At 43.1% G+C, this 26,326-nt stretch overlaps 2 protein-coding genes across 6 annotated transcripts in view; one reads left to right on the forward strand and one right to left on the reverse strand.

The window, feature by feature from the left end:
- slc20a2 (solute carrier family 20 member 2) overlaps positions 1–15,759 on the forward strand; it is a 59,469-nt gene extending 43,710 nt beyond the window's left edge. For 2 of the 5 annotated variants that reach the window (XM_080739273.1, XM_080739274.1), the window contains 2 exons: positions 5,077–5,161; positions 9,573–15,759. In XM_080739273.1, coding sequence (XP_080595399.1) covers positions 5,077–5,161; positions 9,573–9,737 — 250 coding nt within the window. In that variant the 3' untranslated portion in view covers positions 9,738–15,759. Of the gene's footprint in view, positions 1–5,076 lie in introns of all 5 variants that reach the window. The other 3 variants (XR_013962602.1, XM_080739275.1, XM_080739276.1) reach the window with 3 other exon arrangements.
- A 5,403-nt stretch (positions 15,760–21,162) lies between these two features.
- LOC308295072 (E3 ubiquitin-protein ligase KCMF1-like) overlaps positions 21,163–26,326 on the reverse strand; it is a 17,900-nt gene continuing 12,736 nt past the window's right edge. The window contains exons 5-7 of the mRNA XM_080738024.1: positions 25,555–25,735; positions 23,700–24,018; positions 21,163–22,901 (exon numbers count right to left, since the gene is read on the reverse strand). Of these exons, the coding sequence (XP_080594150.1) occupies positions 22,556–22,901; positions 23,700–24,018; positions 25,555–25,735 (846 nt within the window). The 3' untranslated portion in view covers positions 21,163–22,555. The remainder of the gene's footprint in view (positions 22,902–23,699; positions 24,019–25,554; positions 25,736–26,326) is intronic.

A 26,326-nucleotide genomic window follows, 5' to 3' on the forward strand; every position in this document is an offset into this window, starting at 1 on the left:
TTATAGCATCAAAATCAACTTAACTGTGGCAAGATGGAGCAATTCAAGCCTCCAAGCAAGTGTCATGTTGTATGCTAAGCATTCCATTGCCACTTTGTAAAGCAGGGGTTCCAAACCTTTCGATGCCAAGAACCCCCAAATAACAATGGCCTCTAGCTGCGGGCCTCCCCTATTGCAAAATGGCTTAAAACTAAATTCCCAAACCAAGAAAACAGCTAATTATCTATGATCTTAGCTTGTACGTAGATCTGACTGTTATTTGTTGCTATTTTTGAACATTTTGAAAACTGATTTTGACAATAACGACTTGCCCAACGTGGGGACATGGCCCCGGTGGAAGTGGTTAAATTGCCACAATAATCTGGCATAGGTTATGAAGTAGCATTACGACGCACTCTAAACACACTTGTCCTTTGACTCCTCATTTAACAGCTATGAATAAATGAGTAGCCTTTTACTCTACAACACACAAAGCCCAAGAGCTCACTTAGCCAGCGCCGTTCCCCACGGACACATGAGACTAGTAAACCACTTGCATCTGTCAGGAGGACACTCTTATTTTTACTGTCCTGGTCTCCCCACACATTATGAGAATGTGCACCTGTGGTATGTGTGTGTGTGTGTGTGTGTGTGTGTGTGTGTGTGTGTGTGTGTGTATTATGTGGTGTGTGCGTGTATATGTGTGGGTGTGTGCACACAAGAATCTATTTTATGGTCAGAGTGACTCTCAAGTTGGAAAAGGTTGGGCATGCAGTGGTGATGGTTAACCCATAAGACCTGGAACGCATGTGTTAGACAGCTTTATCCATTATTTTATGCTTTAGCTATTAAATAGCAGATATACAAGCTCAGCACAGCGAGCTTGTAGATCTGCTTGTAGATCTTGCAATCGTGAAAAGTTGTGCAAGTCTTTGAATATTTTGACCAGATTCTATATTTACGTATATATTCAAAGATGTGCAAAAAGTATATATAAAACCGTGCACAAAAAGTAAGGAAACTTTACTTCGGTCCATTATATCTCCCCTTGGTATTGTGTTTTATATCATTTTTATCGTTGATTAGTCACCTTTACAATGAGGTACAGCTTGTAAACTTCGTAGAATGAGCAACACAGCCAAACGTGTGGGTAGCGCAGACCAAATATTTGCCAAAATGGCCTGTAATACTGTTCTATTGGTATTCACCTTTGTTGCTTGGAGCATCGAAGATTGCACTCTCCCACAGTAATAAGGGCAAGAAAAAACAACACATATTGGCCATGTATACACAACATATCCAGATCCATTCACAGCCACAACAGCTAGGCACCTCCTCCTCATGCTGGTCACCAACCTAGCCACATTTTGCTGTGGGATGGCATTGGCACCCCATTCCTCAACCAGGATTTGTCACAAGTCAGCCAACGTGGTTCTGTTGGTCACTCTAGCACGTACAGCTCGCCCCAGTTGATCCCACAAGTGTTCAATTGAGTTGAGGTCTGGACTCATGGCAGGCCATTCCATCCTCTCCACTCCAAAATTCTGGAGGTACTCTCTGATGATCCTGGCTCTGTGGGGGTGAGGGTTGTCATCCTGGAGGGATCGCATTGGGGCCCAAATTCTGGCAGAATACATGATCAGCTGCTAGGCACACACATGTGACCTGCACACACACCTGTGACTGGCACACACTTGCCAGCACTTGAAGCCCAAAAGGAGAGTGCAGCAGAACAGTATTACATTTTGGCAAATATTTGGTCGGCGCTACCCACACGTTTGGCTGTGTTGCTCATTCCATGAATGCCCGATGCTTACAAGCTGTACCTCGTTGTAAAGGTGACTAATCAATGATAAGAATGATATCAAAAACAATACTGATTAGTATTATTAAAGGGGAGATATAATGGACCGAAATCAAGTTTCCTTACTTTTTGTGCACGTTTTTATATAGCAGATCTATCCACGGCTTTCCAACGCCCCATAGTGCATTGCGCAGACGTTGTACCGAGCTTCCGGCACCGCAGCCGAGTGTGATTTACAAGCTCACAACGGGCTGCATCTGTGGCGCGACGTGAGCTTGTACTGTATGTCTGCTGTTAAACCGGAAGTGTGGTCCAAATAATCTCCAGTAAACTCCCGCGGAAAGAGGTGGATAGACCGATTTCCTGAGCAACACCCTGTAGAGGGCGCCGCCCGCCATTTCTGCGGTGTAAATGGTGTGTAAAGTAACTTGTAGCCTACATTTACTTACTGTAAGTACTGTACTTAAGTACAATTTTGAGTATTTCTACTTTACTTGAGTATTTCCATTTTTAATCATTTTACTTCTACTCCACCACTGGCTGCGGCTTACACCGCAGAAATGGCGGCAGAGCTCTCTACAGGGAAGCGCTCAAGAAAACGGTTTGTAAGTTCGCAGCGCGGCACTTGGTGCTGTGCTGTCATAAAAGCTAAAGCATAAAATAATGGTTAAAGTGGTTAAAATCGAGAGTGACACGAATGCGTTCCAGGTCCTTCCTGGGATCCTAGCCATGCGGTAGGCAAGCATTCCACCAGTGAGCCAAGACTGAACGGCTGCCTGGGAAGGGGAGATATTGTGCTTTGCGCTTCAGGCAATAACCCATGTGTCAACGAGCAGTGTTGCTACCTGGTCACAGGGCCTACATTTCACAATAGAAGAGCAGGGAGACCACCTCCATCCACTGCAGACGTAATTATATTGTATTAACAAGCTTTACCATACAGACAGACTGGGTGATGTGAAATTATAGCATCACAAAATGGTTGCGGATTGCAGCGTTAACGTTGGGGAATGAATGACTGTAGACAATGGAAATCAGTCGAAGGGTGTGTGTGTGTGTGTGTGTGTGTGTGTGGGTGTGGGTGTGGTGCGTGGGCATGTGCGTGCATTTGGTATGAGTCAGGCACATGGGTAAAATGCTGCCTGGCATCAGCTTCAAACCAGGCTACAGGATGTTTGGTGACTTTAGGCGTTCCAAGTAGAGAGGGAGAGAGAGAAGGAAGAGTGGATGGGGGAGGAGGTGAAGCCACAGTGGGAAATGTGGCCTTAAGTCCCCAACCACAGGGAGGGACGCCAGACAGACTATCTCTCTCTCCCTCCCTCTGTTTCCCCTCTCCTTCCTTCTCTACTTTCTCTTCGATAAATCCTCCCTGCCCTGATTCGTGTACTCCTCCTCTCACCTCCTCCCTGTCTTCATTAATTATTTTCCTTTTTGTCCTCTCTGTTACCACATTCTCTCTCACTCTCTTTCTCCTCTCACTGCATCACAGTCTTTGTCTTTCTGTGGCGCTGGTCTCTAAATCTGTCTTGTCCTCTCTCTCCAGCCCTCACTCACCCTTCTCTGCTATTGCTGCAATTCACCCTTTGTCAGCCTTCTGATTGGTCCCTGACTGACCAACCAGCAGGCTCTTTCTGCCTTGTCCCGCCCTGGTTCCGACTTTTTTATGTTGAATTTGCTAAAACATAATCTTTGGAGAAATAAAAACATTTAAACACATGCCCAGTCATTATACTGCACCTGAGAGGCTGAAACCTAGTTTAAAATGAGAATTGAATACTCAAAATAACAATAAGAAGCAACTGAATTTCAATGGTAGTGGACGGAGAGAAAGGACTTTTGTCCCACCAAGACACAGCAACCAATGGGTGTGAAGAGGGGCGGGACTTGACAAAGGGTGAATTGTTGAAGGTCATACGGCAGTGCCGCACGACAAACATAGCAGATCTACAAGTTCGCAGTGCAGTGCGTCACGTGGCTATGCGTCGTGAAGCTTGTAGATCTGCTATTTTTGATAAGCGACACCGGAGCATATAGCGGGCCCTTTTGTCTCTTGTCTTTCTCACGCTTGCTCTGTCACATTCATTTTACCTCAGCTTTACAGCTCTCTGACTCCCCCCCTCTTTCACTCTCTGCCTCTCTCTCGCCACCATGGCTCTTTCGCTTCACAAAGAGGAATTTGCTCTGGTTTTTCTTCAAGTGTCTGTTTCCACTCATCATCCTGACACTAGAGGTTGTTTTAGGAGCGGGGGTTCTGACAGACCGGTCGGTCGGGGCACGGAACAAGAAGGCATGCATGTGTGCTCACTGCTGGCATGCTGACAGTGCTGGCATGCGGTGTGGTGCAGCTGAGTATGTACTGTACCACGCGGAACTCTTATGATGGTATGTGTGTCGCAGTATTATGTAAACTAAATGGATTGGAATTTTAAGGGGGGGAGGGAGGAGGTAACTGATATCACAGTGTTCATTTAACTCAGAAGAGTGTTCTAATCGAACCGGTCCCATTCTTGGAAGTTAACCAGGGTATGCATCTGTGTGATTCTTTTTTTTTAGATTTGGCTATTCAAAAATAGCAGATCTACAAGCTCACAGAGAGCCTGTACATCTTGCTATTTTTTAAAACATCTGCTGTTTTTGAACATTTTTGAATACATTTGAATTAAGAAAAAAGGTCTGAATGGGTTAAATTAACACTAAAGATTTTACAGTGTACAGGGACAGATAGGCTGCTGAGCAAACAGGCCAACTGGCCCTAGTCAAGCTTTGCCCCGGGGGTCGCTCTCGCAAACCTAGATACTCCTGTCTTTTGGAGATGACTTTACTCTGTGGCACAGTTATATAATTGACCCTGCTTTGCAAATGTTCCAAGTTCTCCCAAAAAAGTGTAGGTGGAGCTACTAACTGCAGGACTTATCTACCTCCTTTAGCTGTAAAGGGGAACAGGGGTTGTTGTCAAAACATGCCCTGCTGCTAAAGCGGTTGGCGTAATAGGTGTGCTTTCTGTAAGGGGCTTTAGGCTGAGTCCACGTGCAGATAACCGTCTTTTTGGCGGCTGTATGATCTGCCGTCGTTCAGGAACTGACGACCTTTGCGGATTGGATTTCCCACTGTTACTACAAGTTGGTGGGTGTGTGTGTGTGTGTGTGTTGGTATGCATGCAAGAGCGCTGTTGTCCATGAATGTACGGTATGTTTAGTGGAAGGTGGTTGGCCCATGCCTTCAACCACGTGTCCCAGGCATTACAATGAAGGATGTCTCTTTGCCCCTCCCTCCCCCTCCTCCTTCCTCCGCAGCGGATTCACTATAGAGCTGGCATCCGCCCTCACTGTCGTGTTCGCTTCAAATATCGGCATCCCTGTCAGTACCACACACTGCAAGGTATGACCGAGCGGAGAGCATCACTGGCCCTTGCTCATGGCCTTCTCAACCCCTCCCCTCCCACAGGGCATGTCCAGGGGACAGGGAGCTCACACCGCCCCCTAGAGCACAGGAGGGGTACTGACACAAAGACCAGTTGCCATCTGACCACCCCCCACTCAGAAAACCTTCAGTCAGCCTTGCAAACATTTGTCTTTTATTGATGTCATGTCTGATATTTATGCATGTCTGTCTGATGTTCTTGTTTTCAGTTTGCAAGTGCTTTCTGATGGCATAATTCGCCTACCTACAAAATCACAAATATTTCAACATTGATTCCCTTCTCATGCTTGACAATCGCCCTACGGGCACAAATCTGACTCTCCATGAAGAGACACTGGTCCAAAGCAAATCTGACTCTCCATGAAGAGATACTGGTCCAAAGCGCACCGGTGTCACAGGTCTGAGTGTCTTGCCTCCAATGTGGTCCTGGGGAGGTGGTGGGGAGCCCCTATCCCCTCCTGTCTTTCCAGGTTTGAAGGGATCCAGGCTGGGCGAAGTGGCAGAATATCACCCCCAAGCACCCTTCACTTCCCTTCCCTTCCCTCCATCAATGGTGTCTCATTCCCTGTCCCATCCCGACCCACCCTCTCAGCACTCACAGCATGGTTTGATATGTGGGCCCTCCTCTACCCTGCTGAAGCTTGGACCTTGGACCCCTGAACAGCACCCCCCCCCCCTACCCTACCCCCACCCTCTCCACTCACTCCACCCCATCTCAACTTGTGTTTCCACTGTTTCACCCCAACCCCTCCTTTCCGTTTCTCTGCTTTCCTCTCCTCTCCTCTGTCCCTCTCCATCTGTCTTCACAGCGGATTTTGCATTGAAGTAATGAGTGCGCTAACAGTGCTTGTTGCATCCAATGTGGGCATCCCAATAAGCTCCACCCACTGCAAGGTATCAGAGTCGTGGTAGTGAAGCTGTGATAGAGCGCCCTTCCATTTTGAGTTCCACACCATCACTTCCCTTCCCTTAGCTGTCAAATCATTAAACCAGAGCCAATCACAACTCTGGGAAGTTGCAGCTTTGGATCTTTGTGCACTTTTCCTCGAGGCAGCCAGGTTGACGAGCCTGTTTTGTAGCTTTTGTGGAATTTAATAAAAGACAACAGGAGAAATGGAGGCGATGGCACACTGCTGACTAATCCAGGATAGGTTTAGCGCCATAACCATAACCAAATACATAAAGGACTCATGAAGAATACAATGAAGGCTGAAGGCTCCCTATATTTAATGTTGTCTTTATCTCTCGTATTAACCTTCCCCATGCCCATTAGAACTGCTACTTTTTTCCAAAACTCAGTTGACTTAACCGAGGCAACAGAAATTTCAATAGAATATTGAATTAGAATATTAATTCATGTGACTTTGCATACGGATCCACCTTCTAATTTAAACACCACCCAAGCAGCATCCATGTGAATTGCTATGTGACTTTTTGAACGGATATTATCGATAATTGGAAACAATGACATCCAAATGTAGAAATGTCTTAAATAAATAAATAAATGGAAGGATATTTTTCTTACTGAGAGGGAGAATGATTAAATCCTACTACCACCAGGGGTATGTATGGTTCCATATAGCTAAACATCTTAGCAGATATGTAATGAAGGCACACGAGCAGACTCCCTTTTAAAATGAATGAGAGGCTATACTGTTACATCCTTGACCTCAGGTGCTCCCTGCCCCAGCCATGACTCCATTCACTCGGAGGTCAGACCAGTTCACAAGACACCACTTAAACACCCTTGCAGTTAAAGTTTTAATTATTTGTATGCACACAGACATGGTTAGTTGACAGTACACAAAGCTGCCCGGACGGAAAAGGCACAAGGACCAAAACTGTTGTTTAATTTGATTACCATTTTTCTCAAGATCAACATTGTCATCCATTTCATTCTTAAAAATCTCCCATTTCCTCTAAAACCTAAAATAATCAACTGCACTGCCAATATGCTACTGTAATTCTACTGATTATTAGTGTTACTGTAACTATCTATGGTGGTGATTTGAGTGATTTACTGAGTGAGTGATTGATTGACTTGATCGATTGATTGATATGATTGATTTTGTCCAGGGTATTGATAGAGGTTGTTAAACTAAAACATTCATATACATACAGTATATGAATGTCATGCTTTGCAAGCCAGTTAATTTGTCGTTTTTATGACATTTGTAATTTTATATTTTTAAAAGATGTAATTGTAATTGTTCAAATGAAAATTGCATAGATTTTGTGAATTAACGGACAACCTCTGTCAGTGCTCTTGTTAAACTGTGTATGTGAGCAGTACAGCTATCAATTCAGTTTATGCTAATTTAACTGGAATGCAAAATGGCCATTTCAGGTGCGTTTTTTGCATTGAAGTTCCTTAATTTGTGTAACTGAATTGATGCTGTACGCCGAGGTGGCACTCTTGGGGTGATAATGTACAGTGACTGACTATTTCATAAGCTCTATACTTCATAGTCTTAAACGTACAGTAAGAGAATAGCTATTGAACAACCAATTTAATTCGATTCAATTTAACCTTCATGTTCCTTGACTGAAAATAAACAGATAAATACAAATCTTGAATTAGTGTAGGGCAAAGGTTAGCCTCAGTGAGGAACTCTACACATGACTGCTCTTGATTTGGCCTCACAGATTTAGCTGTCGGCATGAATGAAGGCATCTCGGGTTACGTTTGCCGTATAAGAGCAGGCTGATCGAGGCACTGTCTAGTAGTTCCACTCTCTCTCTAGTTCCACACACCTAGTTTCATTAACACTCTCTAGTTCAGGGGTTTTCAAACTCTTTTGCTCAGGGCACCCCTGTAATTAACTTTTTCATCCACAACACCCCTGATTTTATTTTTTTAATCTTATATCATATTAAGCTACGTAAAAATGCATTTTTCTGCCTGAGATACGTTATGTCGCAGAGAAATATCAGTTTCCATCAGAACTGACTGAAAATAACTTTATACTTGACATTTAACCACTTGAAACCCAGCATCTATTCTGTGGGGAAGGTTCACCAAAGATATTCGATCTAGATCGTCTATTTTTGGTGGAGAGAGTTGGGGTAGATCTCGTCTGTTTTACTAAGCATAGAGGGTCTAAGTTGTTAAACTTACTGAAAAGATATTTATGCATTCCAAATATTATCACATTATTCTGCAGCACTCCTGGACTGGCATCACGGCACCTTACGCCCGGATCATAGTCTACGGTGGAGAGCTATCCACCGCAACTTTGAGGTGGAAAGCTTTCCACCTCAAGTCAGAAAATAAGTGCAGGCCATCATAGTACGCCACGGTGGAGTCCTATTCACCGTGACTGACTAGTCTAGATTGACCAATCAGTGAACGGGGTGAAGAGCCTGTCTGTCTGATAGTAAAAACAGAGAGATGTGTTGGGACTCGCGGTGGAAAGCTCTCCACCGCGAGGAATGATGTAACGTTGTAGTTTCATGACTCAAAAAGACTCGAAAAGACTACACCGCGGTGGATAGCCTTCCACCGCGGACCCGACTATGATCCGGGCTCTAGGGTACCATGGCACCCACTTAGGGAAACCCTGCCCTAGTTCCACCCACCTGCACTTTGAATTAACAGAGCTCAGTAGAGTCATACACTGTACATACTGATCATGTGAACATGAAGCTGCCACTCAATTATTATTATTGTTGTATATTTATAAAATTGCCATGCATACTTTAAAAAAGAGAAGAAAACAAAGGTGAGTGAAGAATAAAGAATAATTTGTTGATTGAAGTCTGAAATACGCAGAAATATTTATACAGCTGGAAGGAAAGTAATTAATTGTATTTTTATTCTACTTAAATAAAAATACATTAACTGTAAAACAAATTAATACATTTGCCTTGACTTGAAGAAAAGTGAAAGTCTTTGTAAAAAAAGAAGAGTTCTGCCAATTTTTCGACTTTGAAATCAACATTTAAACACAAGTTACTGTTGAGTGCTGTGTTCGGCTTTCTCTAACTAACCCACAAGTGGTTTGTTCAGTGCTGACCTTGAAGAGCCAGAGGGATTTCGCACAGGCTTTTCTTTTCTAGTTGTATCCTCCAAAAGATCCAGTCGGGCCAATTAAGTTTGCTGAAAGTCAATCATTGACCAGTGTGGTCGGGCAACTGTGGTGCTCCTTTACCATGTTTTAAAATAAACCAGGGGAGAGCGCCACATGTTACAGAAGTACATCTCCCTGTGTCACCAAAGGCAATTTCACGACCTTTCCAGGGGAAAGAAAAGCCTGGGCAACCTGTTGCTCTACAGAGCGTCTCAAGTGACTGAAAATGGATAAGAGATTTTGTGCTGTGCTGCTGTTGATTGTTCTCTCTTTCTCTCCCATCTTTTCCGTGGACCCAGGTGGGCTCAGTGGTGGCCGTGGGCCGGATCCGCTCCAAAACGGCGGTGGACTGGCGCCTCTTCCGCAACATCTTCCTGGCCTGGTTTGTGACCGTGCCCGTGGCTGGCCTGTTCAGCGCTGCTGTCATGGCCCTGTTTGTCTACGGCATCCTACCCTACGTCTGAGGCCGCTAGGCAGTGAGGGCAAACAGAGGAGAGAGGAAAGAACGAAAGAGCGAGAGAGCAAGAGAGAGGGAGACTAGGGAGAAAGAGAGCACTGAGATCCAGGTAAAGGAAAGGGATTGAGTTTTAACCGGAGGGAATGAAGGGAGAGAGAGACAAAAAGGATAAATAGTTTGGGTTGTTGTACTGTGAGGAGGGTTGGTTCCCATGCTGCTTGGCTCAACAATCCACTTATCTCTGACTCATTTGAGTTTCTGATCTTTTTCATTTGTATTTATTCCTTTCCTGGTCTTTGTGTCAGGAACATCTGTAACCGACATGTTACTATCAACCCGCTGTACATAAAGAATACACTAAGGGTTCCCTGATCACTCTAAAACATGATCCAGCGGAGAAACGAATGCGCTAACTTTGCTGTTTCTTCATTACGTGACATGAATGTAGAAACGGATAAACAAAAAGAAAAACCTAATTGCTGATTAATTTTGCACAAACATGTTACATGCCTGCAGATCTATAAAAGTATTTACTTTTGTTGCATTCTTGCCACCTCCAAGATGGCACAGACGGTGAGGAGAGTTATCCTTCTGAAATGCCGTTTAAAAAAAAGAGATAGAAAAAAAAAGAAAACACTGTAAATATTGTAATATTGGATTATTTTAGTGTGATTTGTTGTTCTGCAGCTTGCTCTATGGTAAAAAGAAAACAAAAGCAATATGTGCGTGTGGTCAACCAACCCATCCTTCATCTCACCCCAACATGTTATCCTGGAAGGTACGACTGGGTCAAATAGAGAAGAGGCCTCAGAGAGGGTGGCGGAACTGGACTGTCCATTTGTTTTCATTTCCTACATGAGACCATAGCAAACCCTGATTTGCCAAAAGTGGTAATTTTAACAAGAGGTCCTGTATGTTTTGAAGATGGATATCATATTTTTTAATGATGTACTATAATGTAATTTGTACTGTAAATACTCTATAGGTTTTGGGGGATTTTTTTTAAGAGGAAGAGGGCTCTATGTGATGTCATACAATGTATTATCAAAAGTCAGTGGACATCATTTCTAATGTTTCTTAATTTGTGTACTTTGTTCCAGTGAAAGGATATCTTAATGCTATAGTTAAAATGACTTGCTAGACAACTTTGTGCTCCCCATTTAAAATGTAGTACACATACTACTACGTGAAATGTGTCCTCTGCAAAGTGGTACAACTGTTGCCATGAATGAATGGAAGCAAATAACGGGCATAGTTGGCCGTAGCTGAGTGGGTAGAGAGGCCGTCTGGGAATCGTGGGGGTCAACGGTTTCGATCCTCGGCTTGCCCAGTGGAAGTTACTTAACCCCTAATAGCTTCCCCACACACGCTCATCTTAGCCATCTGAGCACCCATCTGTTGGGTGAATGCAGAAAATGTATTCCCCCCGGGGACCAGTAAATACTCCCTTTTCCTTGAGCGATTGCACGTCCATTTGTTGACCACTACGACAAAATCTACCCCATTATCTTCCCATAGACATTGAGACTACCTTCTTACACAAGGCCAAACACAACATCCCTTGATCCCTCGCTACTATAACTTTATACACAATCCTGGGATTGGTTCCGAGCTGAGGCTATTCACTGCATGCATTCACTCACTGTCACTATTAGAAATAAAGCGGAAATTCCCCAGAAAATATACACCGTTGTCTAGGATGGCACTGTAGCCGTGACATTAAAGATTTCACTTAACTGGAACAAAGAGCACTACTTAGAACCACCAATTAGAATGGGTGTCCGTTGACTTTTGGCCATATAGTGTAAGAGTGCATCACCGCGTTGACAGAGATAAGAGCAGACACACACTTACAGCTAAATGCTTTTCTCTGAGGTTTACAGAGTAGGAGCAGTCTCTTCAGTTTGGTCTATGCGCTGCTTTCAAGTCCAATACAAACCTCATTTATGGGGAGGGGGAGGGGGGGAGGAAATGATCTGCTCTGCTACTGTATCAGTAATTATTAGGGAAACTTGCAATTTCCCTCTCATTTCATCACTTTTTACCGGATGAATTTTACGGTATTGATAAGACAAATTAATGTACTGTGAGTCTCCACGTGCTAACGCATGTGTGTTTTGGGATGTGGATTAATGCAGCATCACGTCCCATGCCAAAGTAAGCCACAGTAAAAGCCCTGTTATACTTTGTTGCAGGCGGGTGTCGCACACCGAAATACATACAGTATGTATAAGCTTGCAATGCGCCGAGCTGCGATGGGTTGTGAGCTTGTGGATCTGGTCATTTTGGTGTGTTACATCGGCACGCAACCGCGTATAGATTGGCTTAACTGTCACCATATCAACATGCCAATTATAAGCGGTCTTATACATGTATGCCTTGTCAGTCACATGCACATAAACAAATACAGAGGGCATTTCCAGGGGTCGTCTGATATTTCCTAATGTCGAAGGCTCTGTGCCCTTTAGTAAACTTCTGTATTGCCCTTATAAAGGGCTTTTGCCCTCTGCCATCCTTTTTCTGATGAATGTTCGTCCTGTGGTCGAAGGGTCTTTTGAATCTCATATCTCCCAACTTCATATCCCTTATGTAGGCTACATAAAATATCCCCTCTACCAGTTCTAATAGCCTAGTGGTTCTCAAACCTTTTGGTGGGAAGGACCCCCAAATTCATGTTTTTTGGCCGCAGACTACCATCTGAAAATATTTTGTGCCTGGGGCCCTCATACAAGATTTTTGTTGTTAAAAGAATTCCAAAAAGTGATTTTGATGTTATATTAACTGTTCTGAAACCCCTGGGGGTTTGAGAACCACTGCTATAGCCCTATCATGTCGGATATTCATCAGAAATTGGGTCATCACAGCTTCAAACTCTCACACTACTACAGAAAATACGATGTTGGTGTGTATGGAACACCTGTAACCATTAACCACTTTAAACCCCAGCATCCGTAATGTGGGGAAAGCTTTGGCAGAAAATAGCAGATGGAGCTTATCGATGGGCTACGTTGAGCGAGTAAGCTTTCCCCATAATAACAGAAAATACACTAGTATAGAGCCCTGAGAGACTCCGCTCAACCATACAGGGTTTAAGTGGTTAAAGGCCAAAGCCTAATCTATACGTTTGTCGCTCGCCCTGAAGACAACCGCTTTTCAACTTAGAAACATGAACCGATCACGCGTCACCTTAAAACAATTTGGCAGTTTTTTAATGCTACTTTTCTGTCATTGTAAATGCTACCATGAAAAGGCTGGCGATTGGCAAACACAAGGTGACTAGATGTGTAAAGTAAAGACGAGGTCAAGTTGAGCGCTAGAACGAGGCTTAATGATGTCATTGTGAGGATTATTTTTCAATGAGCTGTTCTCGGAGGGACAGCACTGATCATCACCAGCTTCAACAGAGTCTCTGACCTGTAAAATGAACAAACATCTACAGCTTTTCGTTTTTTGATCTTGAACAAACCTGACGCATAATGTGGCAGGGTTTTATTTCTTGTGGTGTGTTCATTTTCTTATCTTTTTTTTTTTCTTTTCTTCTCATGAACAAATCTATGCTTAAGTGGCCACTTGCCTTGTAACTTTGTGTTTTTACTTTGTGCAGATACAACAGAATGATTAAGTATCGTGGTGTTTACATCTTAACCATATTGTAGAGTATCTGGAAAAAAATAATAAATAAAACTGTTGCCTAATGATGCCAATGAAAGACAAACTATTAACCATGAATTATCGAGTGCAAGAATAAAAAATAACCAGAAGTGTCTAGAAAGTAAAAGTGAGTGCGCACGATAATGACTCATTTTCCTCATGTTTTGTTTTTGGGGTTTATTAGTGTTGTAGTAGTAGTGCTAATCAAGTCACTTTACACTGCTACTACCACGCATTAACATTGCATGTATGGGTGCAATTCAATAATGAAGAGAATAAATAGAGAAATTTCATCAAAACTATATATTTTTCTACCATATCTGAGTTTTAACCTTGAGCGAGCTACCAGACACTTTGGAGAACATGCTGCTGGTTGAGTAGAAATCTGGCATAGCGACAGAGGATTTGGTCACAAGGGGAAATTTAGATTAAAAAGTTTCCTCTGCAACGTTCTAATGCTCAAATTTCTGCTCCGTCATGGCGTTGTGCTGAAAATGGCAGATTTACAAGCTTGCGACGCGTCACATTTGCAACGCATTGTAAGCTTGTAGATTTACTACTTTTGGCATGTGCCACCATCATACGATGAGGAATAAATCGGGCTTAACGGTTTCGTCTCGTTGCGAATCTTTGGTCTGAACTAGGCTCAAGACTGTCATAACGGCAGCAATACAGGGAAGTGGCCCTATGTCACAGAAGTGCACCCTCCTCACAGGTGCTGGTGCCACAGTTCTACTTAACTCTGCGTGTTCTCTCAAGATGGAGATTAATGTGTCTGTTGCCAATAGATCCGATTTTTAGATGACCATTTTTATTTTTTGAATATTAGACAAAAACACTTTGTAATTTTGTTTCCCTACCGCTTTCATTATGAGCTGCGAGATTGGAGCCACAGGTCGCTGACAACAAAAGGAAACAAAGTACACAGTAAAGTCTCCAGTGTTCACTCAACTCTGGAGCGTGACCAAATGGAGGCATCTAGACCCATACGGGTCCATTTGGTTCCATTTGTACATTGAGTTAGGACTCAAGGATTTTACTGCGATTGTTTCAATAATGCAAGTCCTATGACTAGCAACGGTAGAAATTGGAAACGGGTAAATTTGGGGTCTGAACACTTTCAGAAACTGAAAGTATAGACACGATCAGGATGGTCTGGATTTGTTTCCTCATCTTGAACAGGTGAACTCCACTCTTGAAGCTCATACCATTTACCTCTTCAACATGCAGTGGGCCATACAGGGGGCTGCACTGAGCTGGTGTCTTTTTTTTTTTTACGGTAGCCTAGGTGAATCAGACATCCATTTATAATTGGTAGAAATAAGTACTGCAATCAATGGGATTCAGGCTATTCAAGTAACATGGCAAAAGCATTACTGCTTCAGTCTGTTAAAGACAAATTTAACTTTAAATGCCCCACATGGACAAATAAGAGGTTGAAATTAATGATAATAACCTGTCCTCCATATTTGCATCAGGTTTATGCATGAACAGGCTCTGGAGTTTCGGTCAAATCCGGTGTGAGAGATGAATGCCAGTGGTACATGTATCTGGTTTGTGCAGCAAAAGCATGACATTACATGCTCTGCAGACCCCTTTTGGAGCTCACATGGTCATATCTTTTTTTTTTCTCCATGCCTTCTCAGTCCTGATAGGCCGACAAGGGATGCACTGCTCAAGGAAGAGAGGACAACATTTTTGATAAATCAATATTAAATCATGTGTATGGATCAATGAGTGTTGGCTGTGCCATTGAGGGAGTTTGCAACTGTTCATCCCTTTTACAGTTCACTGCAAAAACAAAACGTGCCATTTATCTCCCTGAATGTGCAATAAAAGAAAGCTGTTTAACAGTAAGGATCTCCACCTATGGTTGTAACAGCATTGTGTAGGTCAACCCATGGTGTCACAGCATTGTATAGGTCAGCCTATGAAGTAACAACAGCATTGTATATGTCCACCTATGGTGTAAGGGCGCCCTCTCCCTTTAGCGTGGCTGTACCACTTCATCAAAAACGGTCAAAGGGAGTCAACTCTTGGCTTTCATCTTAGGAGGCAGCACCAAGCAAGGATGTGGCGTGTCTCTAGCTAGTGTTCTGGTTAGTTTTGTAATAGAATGTGCTCCTTGGCTGGCCTGCAGACTTTATTGCTCTGTGTTTTGTCTTTATAATGTTTGCTATTTAACTGTCCAGTCCTTCAAGAGTTCAATAGAAAACAAACAAAAAAAGGAAAACAAATCATGGGCTTCTACAAGATCTTAGAGGTCTTCTGATTTGCATATATTGTACTGTAATGTTGTTTTATTTAAAATATTTAGTGAGAAATGTCTGCATTTAAACTAATTAAATTATGGGAATTAAAATTACAAAGAACCAGAATGTCTGCGTTGTGTGTATTATTTATGGCATGATCGATGTACAGTCCTGAATCCAAACCTTATTTGATTGTTTTATTGTTGACACTTCCCATAACTTCTGATTGTTTAGTGTTGGTACCACCCATACCTTTTGATTGCTTTATTGTTGATGAGACACGTACTTAAGTCACTGGGTATGTGTTGTTGGCCAAATGTGCTATTTTATAATGCTACATCTTGTGTACATGAGAGTAATCTTTTTGTTCTGGTTCCGCATACTTTGTAGCAGCAATAAAAAGTAGATGAAAACACACACACACACACACATGCATATACAGTGTAAATTATACATAGATGGCTATAAAAGGTGTGCTCCGGAAGAAAAAAGGTTGGGAAACTGACCTAGTGTATAGAGTTGGTCTCAGAGGAACCAACCTTTTAAGTTGTTAAATAGATGTTTCTGCCAAATCTTATGAACTCTCTCAGTGACTTGAGCCAGGGGTCATCAATATGCACAGACATGGTCTTGTCTGTGGCAAATTATAGATTTACACACCATTACAATGTTCTTATTTTGATCATAAGACCCATTTACTGAATGTCAAGTCTCAAGGTTTTCTTCAGAATATGACACTTATTCACTACGACACTATTGCATATTAGGACTGGTCCAACTAGTACCAGTGGTTCTCAAATGTTTTATTTGGAAGGACCCCCTTAACTCTAAAAGTGTACAAATGGGTTCATTTGGCACCATTTGATCACTCTCAGAGTTACAGATCTGTTATGGTCATTCAGAGCTTTTATGTCCATGGCAAAGATGGAATTTTGACAAAAATATCCACCACAAGCCAGCATGGCGATGACCCCTGCCCCATAACCCACTTGCCCATACTACACAAGTTCTGCTGGCTGTCTCACAAAATGAATAATGAAGGGGGGGGGGGGACAAACTCAACTGCAGATGGACAAACAAAAGCAAGTAAGAGTGCTCCGGGTTGCTTTGATTGGCTGGCATGTTTAATCCATGACGGAACAGATTTATCTTGCTTTTTTTTAATATGATAATGCATGCACTCAGCTAGTGGCCATCTATAAAATGCACTTACAGGCTTTATTAGATAAGTCAGATGCCTCCCCGCCTGGCTGACCTGAATATATTCTTTGATGTCCTCAGCTATGTTTTCTAAAAATGGGAAATGCAGGCCCATCTGATGCTCTGTCCTGCATGCCTTCACATAATGAATACATCACACATAGGATAACCAACCTGCATAGTAGCCAATCATTAATACTCATTAGAAAAACGTATTAACAACATATGAAAGTCTTGCGTCTTATAAGAGGCACTTCATCTAAGATTTTATTCCAATTCTAAGATTCAACCAGTGACTGAGGGTCTGGTCACACACGTCATTAAAACATCCTGGGTGATCTGGCCACAAGTGGACCACTTAAAGGATATTTATTTTTGCAGTGATCCCTGAGGGACAATTAGGCTACTTCTCTACATTGACCCAACAGTGGCTTGCTCCAAGTGAGCAGTCTGAGCACACGGGGGAGCAGTTGGGGCTTAAGCATCTTGCTCAGGGACACTTGAGCAAGGAAAACTTCACACTAAACATATAGGCTCATTTTCCTACTTATATTGATCCCAAATGACTGTCCATGGGGGTCAGCTCAGTGGAGCCCATAAGCCTATCGCTTTTACTCACATATATGACTTGGTTGTCCCACACAAGTCTCGTAAATCATGTTTTGGGGTGAGCATTCGGCACAACAGGCTTACGGGCCTCTATGCTATGAGGGCTGCTGGGGAAACTAGACAACAGGGGCATTTCTGCCTAATAGACCCCATGGACAGTCATCTGGGATCAATAGAAGTAGGAAAATGAGCCTAGATGTTATGCAGAGTTGTCCTTTAATCAGGCGACACAGAGCCTAGTGGAGCCGAGTATTGAACCAAGGACCTTGCAGAGTAGACCTTAAACTATGATAGCTCTGCTGTCGGGCTAAAACCAGCTAACACCAAAATGTTCATTTTCCAGGAAATGAGAAAACATTAAGCTCTTTTTTTAACCAACATACACAATCCGGTGTATTTACATTACATTGATTGTATTCAAATAGAAATAAACAGATAAATAAATGTGTTATTTCAGTGCTACACAACGGAAGAGTAAAGTACTGTTTCTGACCTCATTCTTTCGAGTCAGTAGCAACTCATAATGTAACTAGAAAAATATTGTTCCTTCGAAACAATTGTGGGCTCGCTTCAAGCCAGAAAACAATGGCTATAAAAGCACAAAATGTCAAGATCGCAGGCAGTGCTCTCTTTGACGTTACTGACATCAAAGTTTGTCCATTTTGTTCCAAAAATGTGTTGTGCAAAGGTTGACCCGCTGGTGGCGCTATAACAGGCCAATGTGAGAAGGTTGGTATCTGTTCCTTGACCTATTGGGAATGTGCTTGCAAGATTTCACGCACATCCCAGGCTGTGTTCATGATTTGAGGTGTTTTTGGCTTTGGACACTTTATCGCTGCTTGCAGCTATATTTATTATTATTATTTTATAATTTTTTTGTGTGCACTTCATAGGCATGTTAGATAAAGGTCCTTAGATTGCGTGTAGAATGTTTCATGCAAATTGCAAAAAAAATCCTAGAATAAAAACGGGTTTAAGCGTTTTACAAACTGCTCAAAATTATATAGCGCCCCCCTTTGGCCATTTGGGGTAAGATTGGTTTCAGTGATATTTGAACTAACCCTCTACACTATTTTGTCATGAAAATGTGACTTTACTTGTATGTTTTAGAGGCAGAAGAATAATTTGCATAAAAATGCAATATTGTTTGAATTATTTAAAAAAGCATGTTTCAATGTTAAAGAAATCCGATCTGCCAGATCTTTAGATATCGGTCCAAAGTTCACGTAAAAAAAGTTTTGTGCACGTGACGCGAAAATTCCAGAATAAAAGCGGGTTTACGCGTTTTACAAACTGCTCAAAGTGGCGGAAAATCGAAGGGCGGAGCTTACTTAACAACGACACAGATGTCTTCCGCTTGAGTCAAAGCACGCGTGTAACAAGTTGCATGTCTTCAAACGAAACGAGTCATGACTTATGCCCGTTTGAAGTTTGAATTTTCAAACGCTTCGTATAGCGCCCCCCTTTGGCCGATTGGAATAAAATTGGTTTCAGTGATACTTTGACTAACCCTCCACATCTTTGCCAAATGCCATGAACGTTTAACTTTGCATGTATGATTTAGAGGCAGAAGAATAATTTGCATAAAACCGCAATATTGATAGAATTATTAAAAAATTATATTTCACTTTAAAAGAAATCCGCCGAGATTAGTTTGACCGTATTGGTCCAAAGTTCATGTGAAAAAAGTTTTGTGCGCGTATCGAAAAAAACCCAGGAGGAGATAGATTTTTACTGTTTTTCATATAATTCCGAATTGTGGGAGACCTAAAGGTCAGAGGTCAAAAGTTAGAGGGTAAAAGTTGTTCGGCATGAGGAGACGCATACGTGTATACAGGTTTCATGACTGTAACTCAAACACAGCATGAGCTATACCTGTTCAAAGTTCGCACTTTCGAAGGCTTCCTACAGCGCCACCATTTGGCCGATTGCTGTAAAAAGTAATAGCACACTTCGCCACAGTAAACTGAACACATTGATGTTTTTATTTTCATTTTCTCACTAAGTATGTAGGAGTAGAAAGGAACCGAAGTTCCCGTCTACTGATTGCCTGCCTGATAGATAAATAAACTAGAATTGACAGAGTCAATTTTGACAAGTGTGCCTGCAGCTCGCTAAATGCGCAACCTCGTGCGGCGGTTTGGACCGCTAGACCGTCCGCCGAGTCGCCTGCGTTTCGTCGTGAGAGGGTCGGTCCCTGTGAAAAACGCGTTTTGGCACGAAACGGTTACGTTTCGTGCGTTTGTGACGCCCCCTAGGGGTCGAAGTGGAAATGCTTTTGGGGATTCGTTGAGTATGCCACCCCCGACCTCTGGTTGAAATTCGGTGTTGACTCGACCTATTGTTTGTGATTTATGGCTGTTGTTTGTGAAACGTGCCCCTCCCGCTAACTTTGGAAGCGCGTTACGAACAAACGGTACGGACTATCGAAATATCCTTTGACTATGTGTCTCGCATGGCTTCAAAGATCATGTGTACCGGTTTTTAAGACATTTGAAGAAAGTATGTAGGAAAAGGAGCAAAAAGTGTGTTTTGGAGAAAATCCAAGATGGCGGAAAATCTACCCATACGCAAATGGGCGGGGCCTATATGGGGAGATGCGTCATGACCCAAGGAATCCAGGGAAAAAATAATTTTAATTTTCCGAGCTACGGTTCAACAGTTACAGGCCAAAACGTAAACTGGGCTGTTATAGCGCCACCATGAGGCCAAATGACGCTATTATTTTTTATTTAATCCTTGAAATCATTATGAACCTCCTCTCCAAGTCTTGAAACTGTAGCCCCTATGGTTTGCGAGAGAAAATTATTGAATGCGATTCCCATTCTAAGTCAATGGGGAAAATTAATTCACTAATAAATTAATATCAATTAAACTATAGAACCTTTCTCTTAGCAACTTACTAGCACACCATTCCCGCGTAAGACGGTCGATTTGACATATGGCGCAAGTGTGTGGTGCAAAAACTGTGGGAGGAGTAGCGTGCCAAACTTTGGGGAAAAGTATGGACAGAAAGAAAGACCTAAATAAATATGAGCGAGAACAATAAGTGGCCAATGCTATGCATAGGCACACTTAATAATGACAATATCTAAAGTGTGCTCGCCTTTAGGCGAGCCCACAATAACGGCTCATAATGTAATACAACGAACGGTTCATAATGCAAAAACCTACATATAAGAGCTCATAATGTAATAAAATCATGAGTGCATAACGTACGTAATAATGTAATTAGTATCATATCAGTAGGCTACTGACATATTGACCATGATACGGATTATGATGCACTTCTCTCAACAATATGCGCCGTTATTACATTATGAACCGTTATTACATTTTAAGTGACTTTGTAAGGTTCTTTAATGTAACATTACATTTATTAAGTTATTCGCTTATGATTTTATTCAATTTAGGTTACTAGTTCCATAGGCAGTAGTAGGGTTGGGCGATAGGACAAATCATTATCACCAATGTTTCAAACATTTGAACAGTGCTATCGTTTTATTTATAGTAAAAATAGCCCATCTACAAGCTCAACAACGCTTCACAGTGTGACTCATTGAGCTAGTAGATGCCCATTTTCACTATTTTTGTAGGCCACCAGTGTACAACAAAGTATAATACAAGGCTTAAAAGGTACGTTAGACTAATGCATTTACTCTAGTCTAACCTGTGAAATCTGTGCCTACATTATTGGGGGGGGGGGGGGGGTTAAAAAAAACTCATGCTGGCCAATAAATCAGGACACAAAACCAGACAGCAGGATTGGGTTAGTTATTTCCATCCAAAACATTTTTTTATTGTCCTCCAAATTGAAAGGTTTACCCTGTCTTTTGACTCGTTTCCGCCAAGCCAAAAACATACATTGCATTCTTAAGGTAGCAGTGGAGGCATACAAAGATCTTTGAACGCAGAGAAATGAATGGAAAGAGCATACGGTAATGATTCTCTCCTTCAAGTCACATGTTGAATCATCTTTGCATTCATGAGCAATGGAGAGAGGATGAAATTCAGATCACGGGAAGCGGGAGAGAGTAACATCTGGTCTTCCGAAAAAAGGATGAAAAAAAAAAAAAAAAAGAAAAACTACCATATCAAGACCAGGGTTATATTTCTTCCATATTACAAAAGGCCAGAAAATGGTCACATTGAAGAGATAGTTACCATGAATCATCTCCTTTTGCCTCCATGTTGCATACTGCCTTAATGTAGCACAACTTGTAGTGTACACCGATGAGACACTTCTCTGGATATGCAATTGAAAACCAAAGTGCCCATAGCTGATATAAAGCGAGGTCGCATGACCAATACATGTGATGTCACATGGGGAGGAGGGGGGTTTGAACCAAACTCCATCAACAGTCTGTCTTGTGTGTGTGTATGTGTGGCGCACTAATGTCCCGACTCCCTAAATGTACAGCTCATGGGTGTCAGAACAACTGAGAGAAACAAGTCCCCGTTTAGTGACTGTGCAGTTAAAAATGGGCACATGGTGATTTAAGCTCATGCTTAAGTTGTGGTAAACCATCCAAGCACTTTTTTTTTTAATTAATAACTATAAATACACAGCAGCGTTGTTTTTTCGTTTTTTATTTCTTTTTTTTTTCTGTTTTTTTCCTTTTTGTCTGGGGAGGATTCTGTCTGCGTCCTCTCCCCTATGCGAGTGTGATGTGTTTGTGAGGACAATGTTTGTCTCTCAACGGCTACCTATGATCGCTTCGTCTGCTATAGAGGAAACATGAGTTATGTGGCATTGATTATCAACTTTCATATAGATTTTCTATAATATATTCATAAAAGTTATTTTCTCTCTCTCACGCACCCACATCGTTTTTTGCTCACTTCACATTCTCTCGTCTCGCTACTTTTAGTCAATGTACACAACGTAATAAACGCAGGGGGAGTGGGTGGGGCGGCGGCAGAGCTTAAATGACAATCACTGGGAGGGAGGGGGGGTAAAACAAAAAACAAAAAAAATAAATGAAGCCGGAAAGAGCCGCAGTCTTTTTTTGTGTGTGTGTTTTCATCCATTGGCAGTTGGACAGACAGTAAGTCAGCCAGTTACAACGGGTGGTTTGGGGGGAGGGGGGCGCGGTTTCAGGCGGCCATGTCATCAAAGGGGTGGAGCGGGGGGCTCTTTCTTCGTTGCCGCCGGCATAGCCGCCGTCGTCGTCATTTTCGTCGACGTCTTGGCGCTGGGGGTCGTCGTCTCTTTGAGGTTGAGGTTCTCCAGCGCCACGTCCAGGGTCATGACCTCCACGCAGCCCATGGACTCGAAGTCGGCAAAGCTCCGCAGCGGCCGGTGGCGGTCGTCGTCCTCGTCCTCGGAGGAGGAGGCCGAGGCGTCCTGGTCGGGCAGCAGCGTGGACAGCAGCAGCTCCGTCACGAACAGGCTCCGGTCGGCCCACTGGGCCTCGCACGCCTGCCGCTCCGCCTCTGACAGCCGCGGCTCGCTCAGCCTGGAGTGGGAACACACACACACGTTGGCATTACCATTACTTGTGAGGAGGACGTCACACTTTGACAGCCTGAGTTATACCCAAGACGGAAATGGAAAGACTCGCCATCTCCGGTTTACTTCCTGTATCAGTGTGAAGTGGGAGGAAGCCTTTTTAGGAGACAGAAAGCAGGTTGGAGTCTATTCATTCCAATGGGAGAGTGAACGTGAACACAGCTTCTGAACCATTCTTTAGCTCCATGTTCACCAACTAAATATTGGATCTGATCGTCACAAGGCACAAGCCAGACAATATTCCCACATTTTGCAAAATAAATGGCTTTTTTCAGAGACAAATTAAGAGAAAATCTACTTTACTATCAAACTTTCTCTGTCCCAGCAACACACACTTGTGGGATCTAGCACCAGTAAACAGGATGTGCGCAAGATTTCCGTCGACACCCACTTAGGAGACCATTTGTAGGATTTGTTTACCATGTCACCTTTAGTGGCTACAATTGAGAATGTATCTTGCTATTTTAAAAATCTTTAGTTACTTAATTAGCGCTTGTGTAATCCAAATGCATATACAATTTTGCTTAACACGATTGACACATTGACATTTTTGCACGTCAAAATTAAAATATCACGGACGGACTCTGTGTATGCGCCTCACCTCAAAAATGTGTCCATACAATGTCTATTTCACAAATTCTACTCCACATACAAACGCACACAAGCAGGTTATACTTTGCAATAAAACCCAGAGAATTGGGGGTTAGGGGGGGGGGGGTGAGTGACAGACTGCAGATTAACAGACCTGCTGAGTAGAAACTGGGAGCTATGTGCTGTGTGCTGAGTGTTGGACTCGCTGGGCCCCAGGTTGGGACTGGGGTTGGTGTTGTGATTGGCGCTGGGGCTGGGGTTGGCGGCGGCCGAGTTGGTGTTGAGGATGGCGTTGGCGCGGCCACTGCCCCGGGTGGCGTTGCGGGCCGTCTCCAGCTGCTGCCGCGCTGCCTGGGCCTGCTGGCGCTCCAGCTGGAGCTGCATCTGAAGCTGCTGGAGCTGAGAGGCCGACGGACCCGAGCTCAGCTGACCGCCGGCCGAACGCCGCACGCCCGACAACTGAGACAACAGCTCTGAAACCGCACACACAAACAGCAGAAAATTAATTACTGCAGTGTTTCTCAAACTTTCACATTTCAAGGTCCTCCCTTAACTCTGGCAGTGTACAAATGGAACCAAATTTGGTTCCATTTGTACGCTGTCAGAGTTACAGACTTGTATGGGTCAATTTAGACCTACTTAAAAAGGAACCCACAGAGTCCCTGGAATTCACTGAGAACACTGAACTACAGCATTAGTGCATGTGTGCGTGCGTTATGTTTTTGTGTTGTATTGATTAAGTGCTAAATTAATGCAGCTCTATGATTATCTGATGCGTGTTCTGTTGTGTTACTTTGTATGTCATGTGAACAATCAATACAAAAAAAGGAATTGCACCCCTAGTAAATGGTGCATTTATAGAGCGCCTTTATCCAAGGCACTTTATACAGATTGTGCATTATATTCGTGCATTATATTCACCCATTCACACACTGACACACATTCATACACCGATGGCGGAGGAAACCATGCAAGGCACCAACCTGCTCACCGGGAGCAATTAGGGGTTCAGTGTCTTGCTCAAGGACACTTCCACACTAACTAGGGGGGATCCTGGGATCGAACTGGTAACCTTTCGGTTGCCAAGCGGCCACTCTACCCCTGAGCCGCTGCCTCCCCTGGTAGAAGTTAAGATGGTGACTGTGGACCCCCAGCTTCGAATCGAGTGCAGTACTGCATACTGTTATTATAGCCGCTATTATAGTTAATGTGGTCATTATAGTTGTTACTATTGTTGTTGCGGTCCGTCTCGTCTCTCTCTCCCCCTTTCTTTCCACCAGACACGCTCAAGGCAGATGGACGCCCACGTGGCACAACGTGGCACAGTGAAATGTGTGTGCGACAGGATGTATAACAAAACCACTGCAGTCAGATTATTCAGTATAGGACGGTCACTCAGACGACCAGGCAGCAGTACAGCATATTATTAGCAAGGCTATGCTTGTATGCTTTGACAGACTGGGAAAGGGTCACTCATTACGGGGCACAGCTGGAGTTTGACATGGCTGTGTACTCAACTGGATTAAAATTAGTGGTTAAACTGGATAAACAGGCAAGAATTGCTTTACTGAGTTGGGCTCCCAGTAAATAATGGCACTGGGTGGTGTCTAACACCGCCCAACATAGTTTGTATTTAAATGTGTGCGTGGAATACATCCAAATTTGAACATGACAACAACTAAGAAGGCAAGTGATATACAGAACGTATGTGCAAGCACGTGCAAACGTGTTTTGAGCGAGTTAGGCCTCCTGTAGTGTTACAGCTGTGAGCGCATATCAGGTTTCTATATTTTTGTAGTAGGTGTTTTGGTTTGTCTTTTAGCCACTAAACAATCCATGTCTCCAAGTAGTTCAACAGAACACAGAGCCTCCGGCTGCTTGTCCTGCATTAGACTCCAAAGCCTCTTGTTATAGCAGCTGCGGGCCTGAGGCAGGAGCCCATAATGTTATTAGTGAGTTTCAACAGGCCTGCTCTCATATTTGTGCGTGCGTGCGTGCGAGTGTCTGACCTGCTATGGGGTCCATGGCCTCTCTGCTGTAGTTGGAGCTCTGTGAAGCGCTCTGGCTAGCGGAGAGCCCCCCTGTGGTGCTGCTGGTGAAGTGCATGTTGGAGCGGCGGGCCCGAGGACCCCCGAGGCCACGTCCAGGATGGAACATCCTCCTCACGTGCCGCACCCCACTTGACTCGTCGTTAAGATGGCCGTTAAGGAAATGACGCGTACATCATGACAAAAATAACTGCACAGCCATTTCTCTTCCATAACACATAGAAAATGTGTTATATTTGAAAGATGGGAACTTAATCTAGGTGGAATTACACAAATAGCAATGAAAGATGTATTTCCATACAAGAGTTACTTCTATGTAGTCCAATGTATAGCTTGGTGGTGCTGTTTACAAGAAAATAAAAATAAAAATAGTTCTCTCCAGTAGATGGCATTGTGGATCTGTGTCAGGTAAGGTTGGGGCTTTTTACATTATATTGGGATTCTTCCTTCAGTGTAATACATTATACATAAAATACATAGCTTTGCCGATTCATTATTCTTGACAAAAACAGAGATAGAGGATAGATATTTAAATAGGTAAGAGGTGTTACAGAGAACAGACAATGCTTTCTGACATATTTGCATATTCTTTTTTTTATCATTTTGTCGACATAAATAGTGGAACAGGTGCATTGAGGACAATGGCTAGCCAGATTGTATTATTATTAATGACTCCATAGCACATGGCATGCAACATTCGCTGTTATTTGGAGGTCAATTGCTAAATGTTGCA

Source organism: Nannobrachium achirus (genome assembly GCF_963921795.1).
Source record: "Nannobrachium achirus genome assembly, chromosome: 12".
Taxonomy (NCBI): domain Eukaryota; kingdom Metazoa; phylum Chordata; class Actinopteri; order Myctophiformes; family Myctophidae; genus Nannobrachium; species Nannobrachium achirus.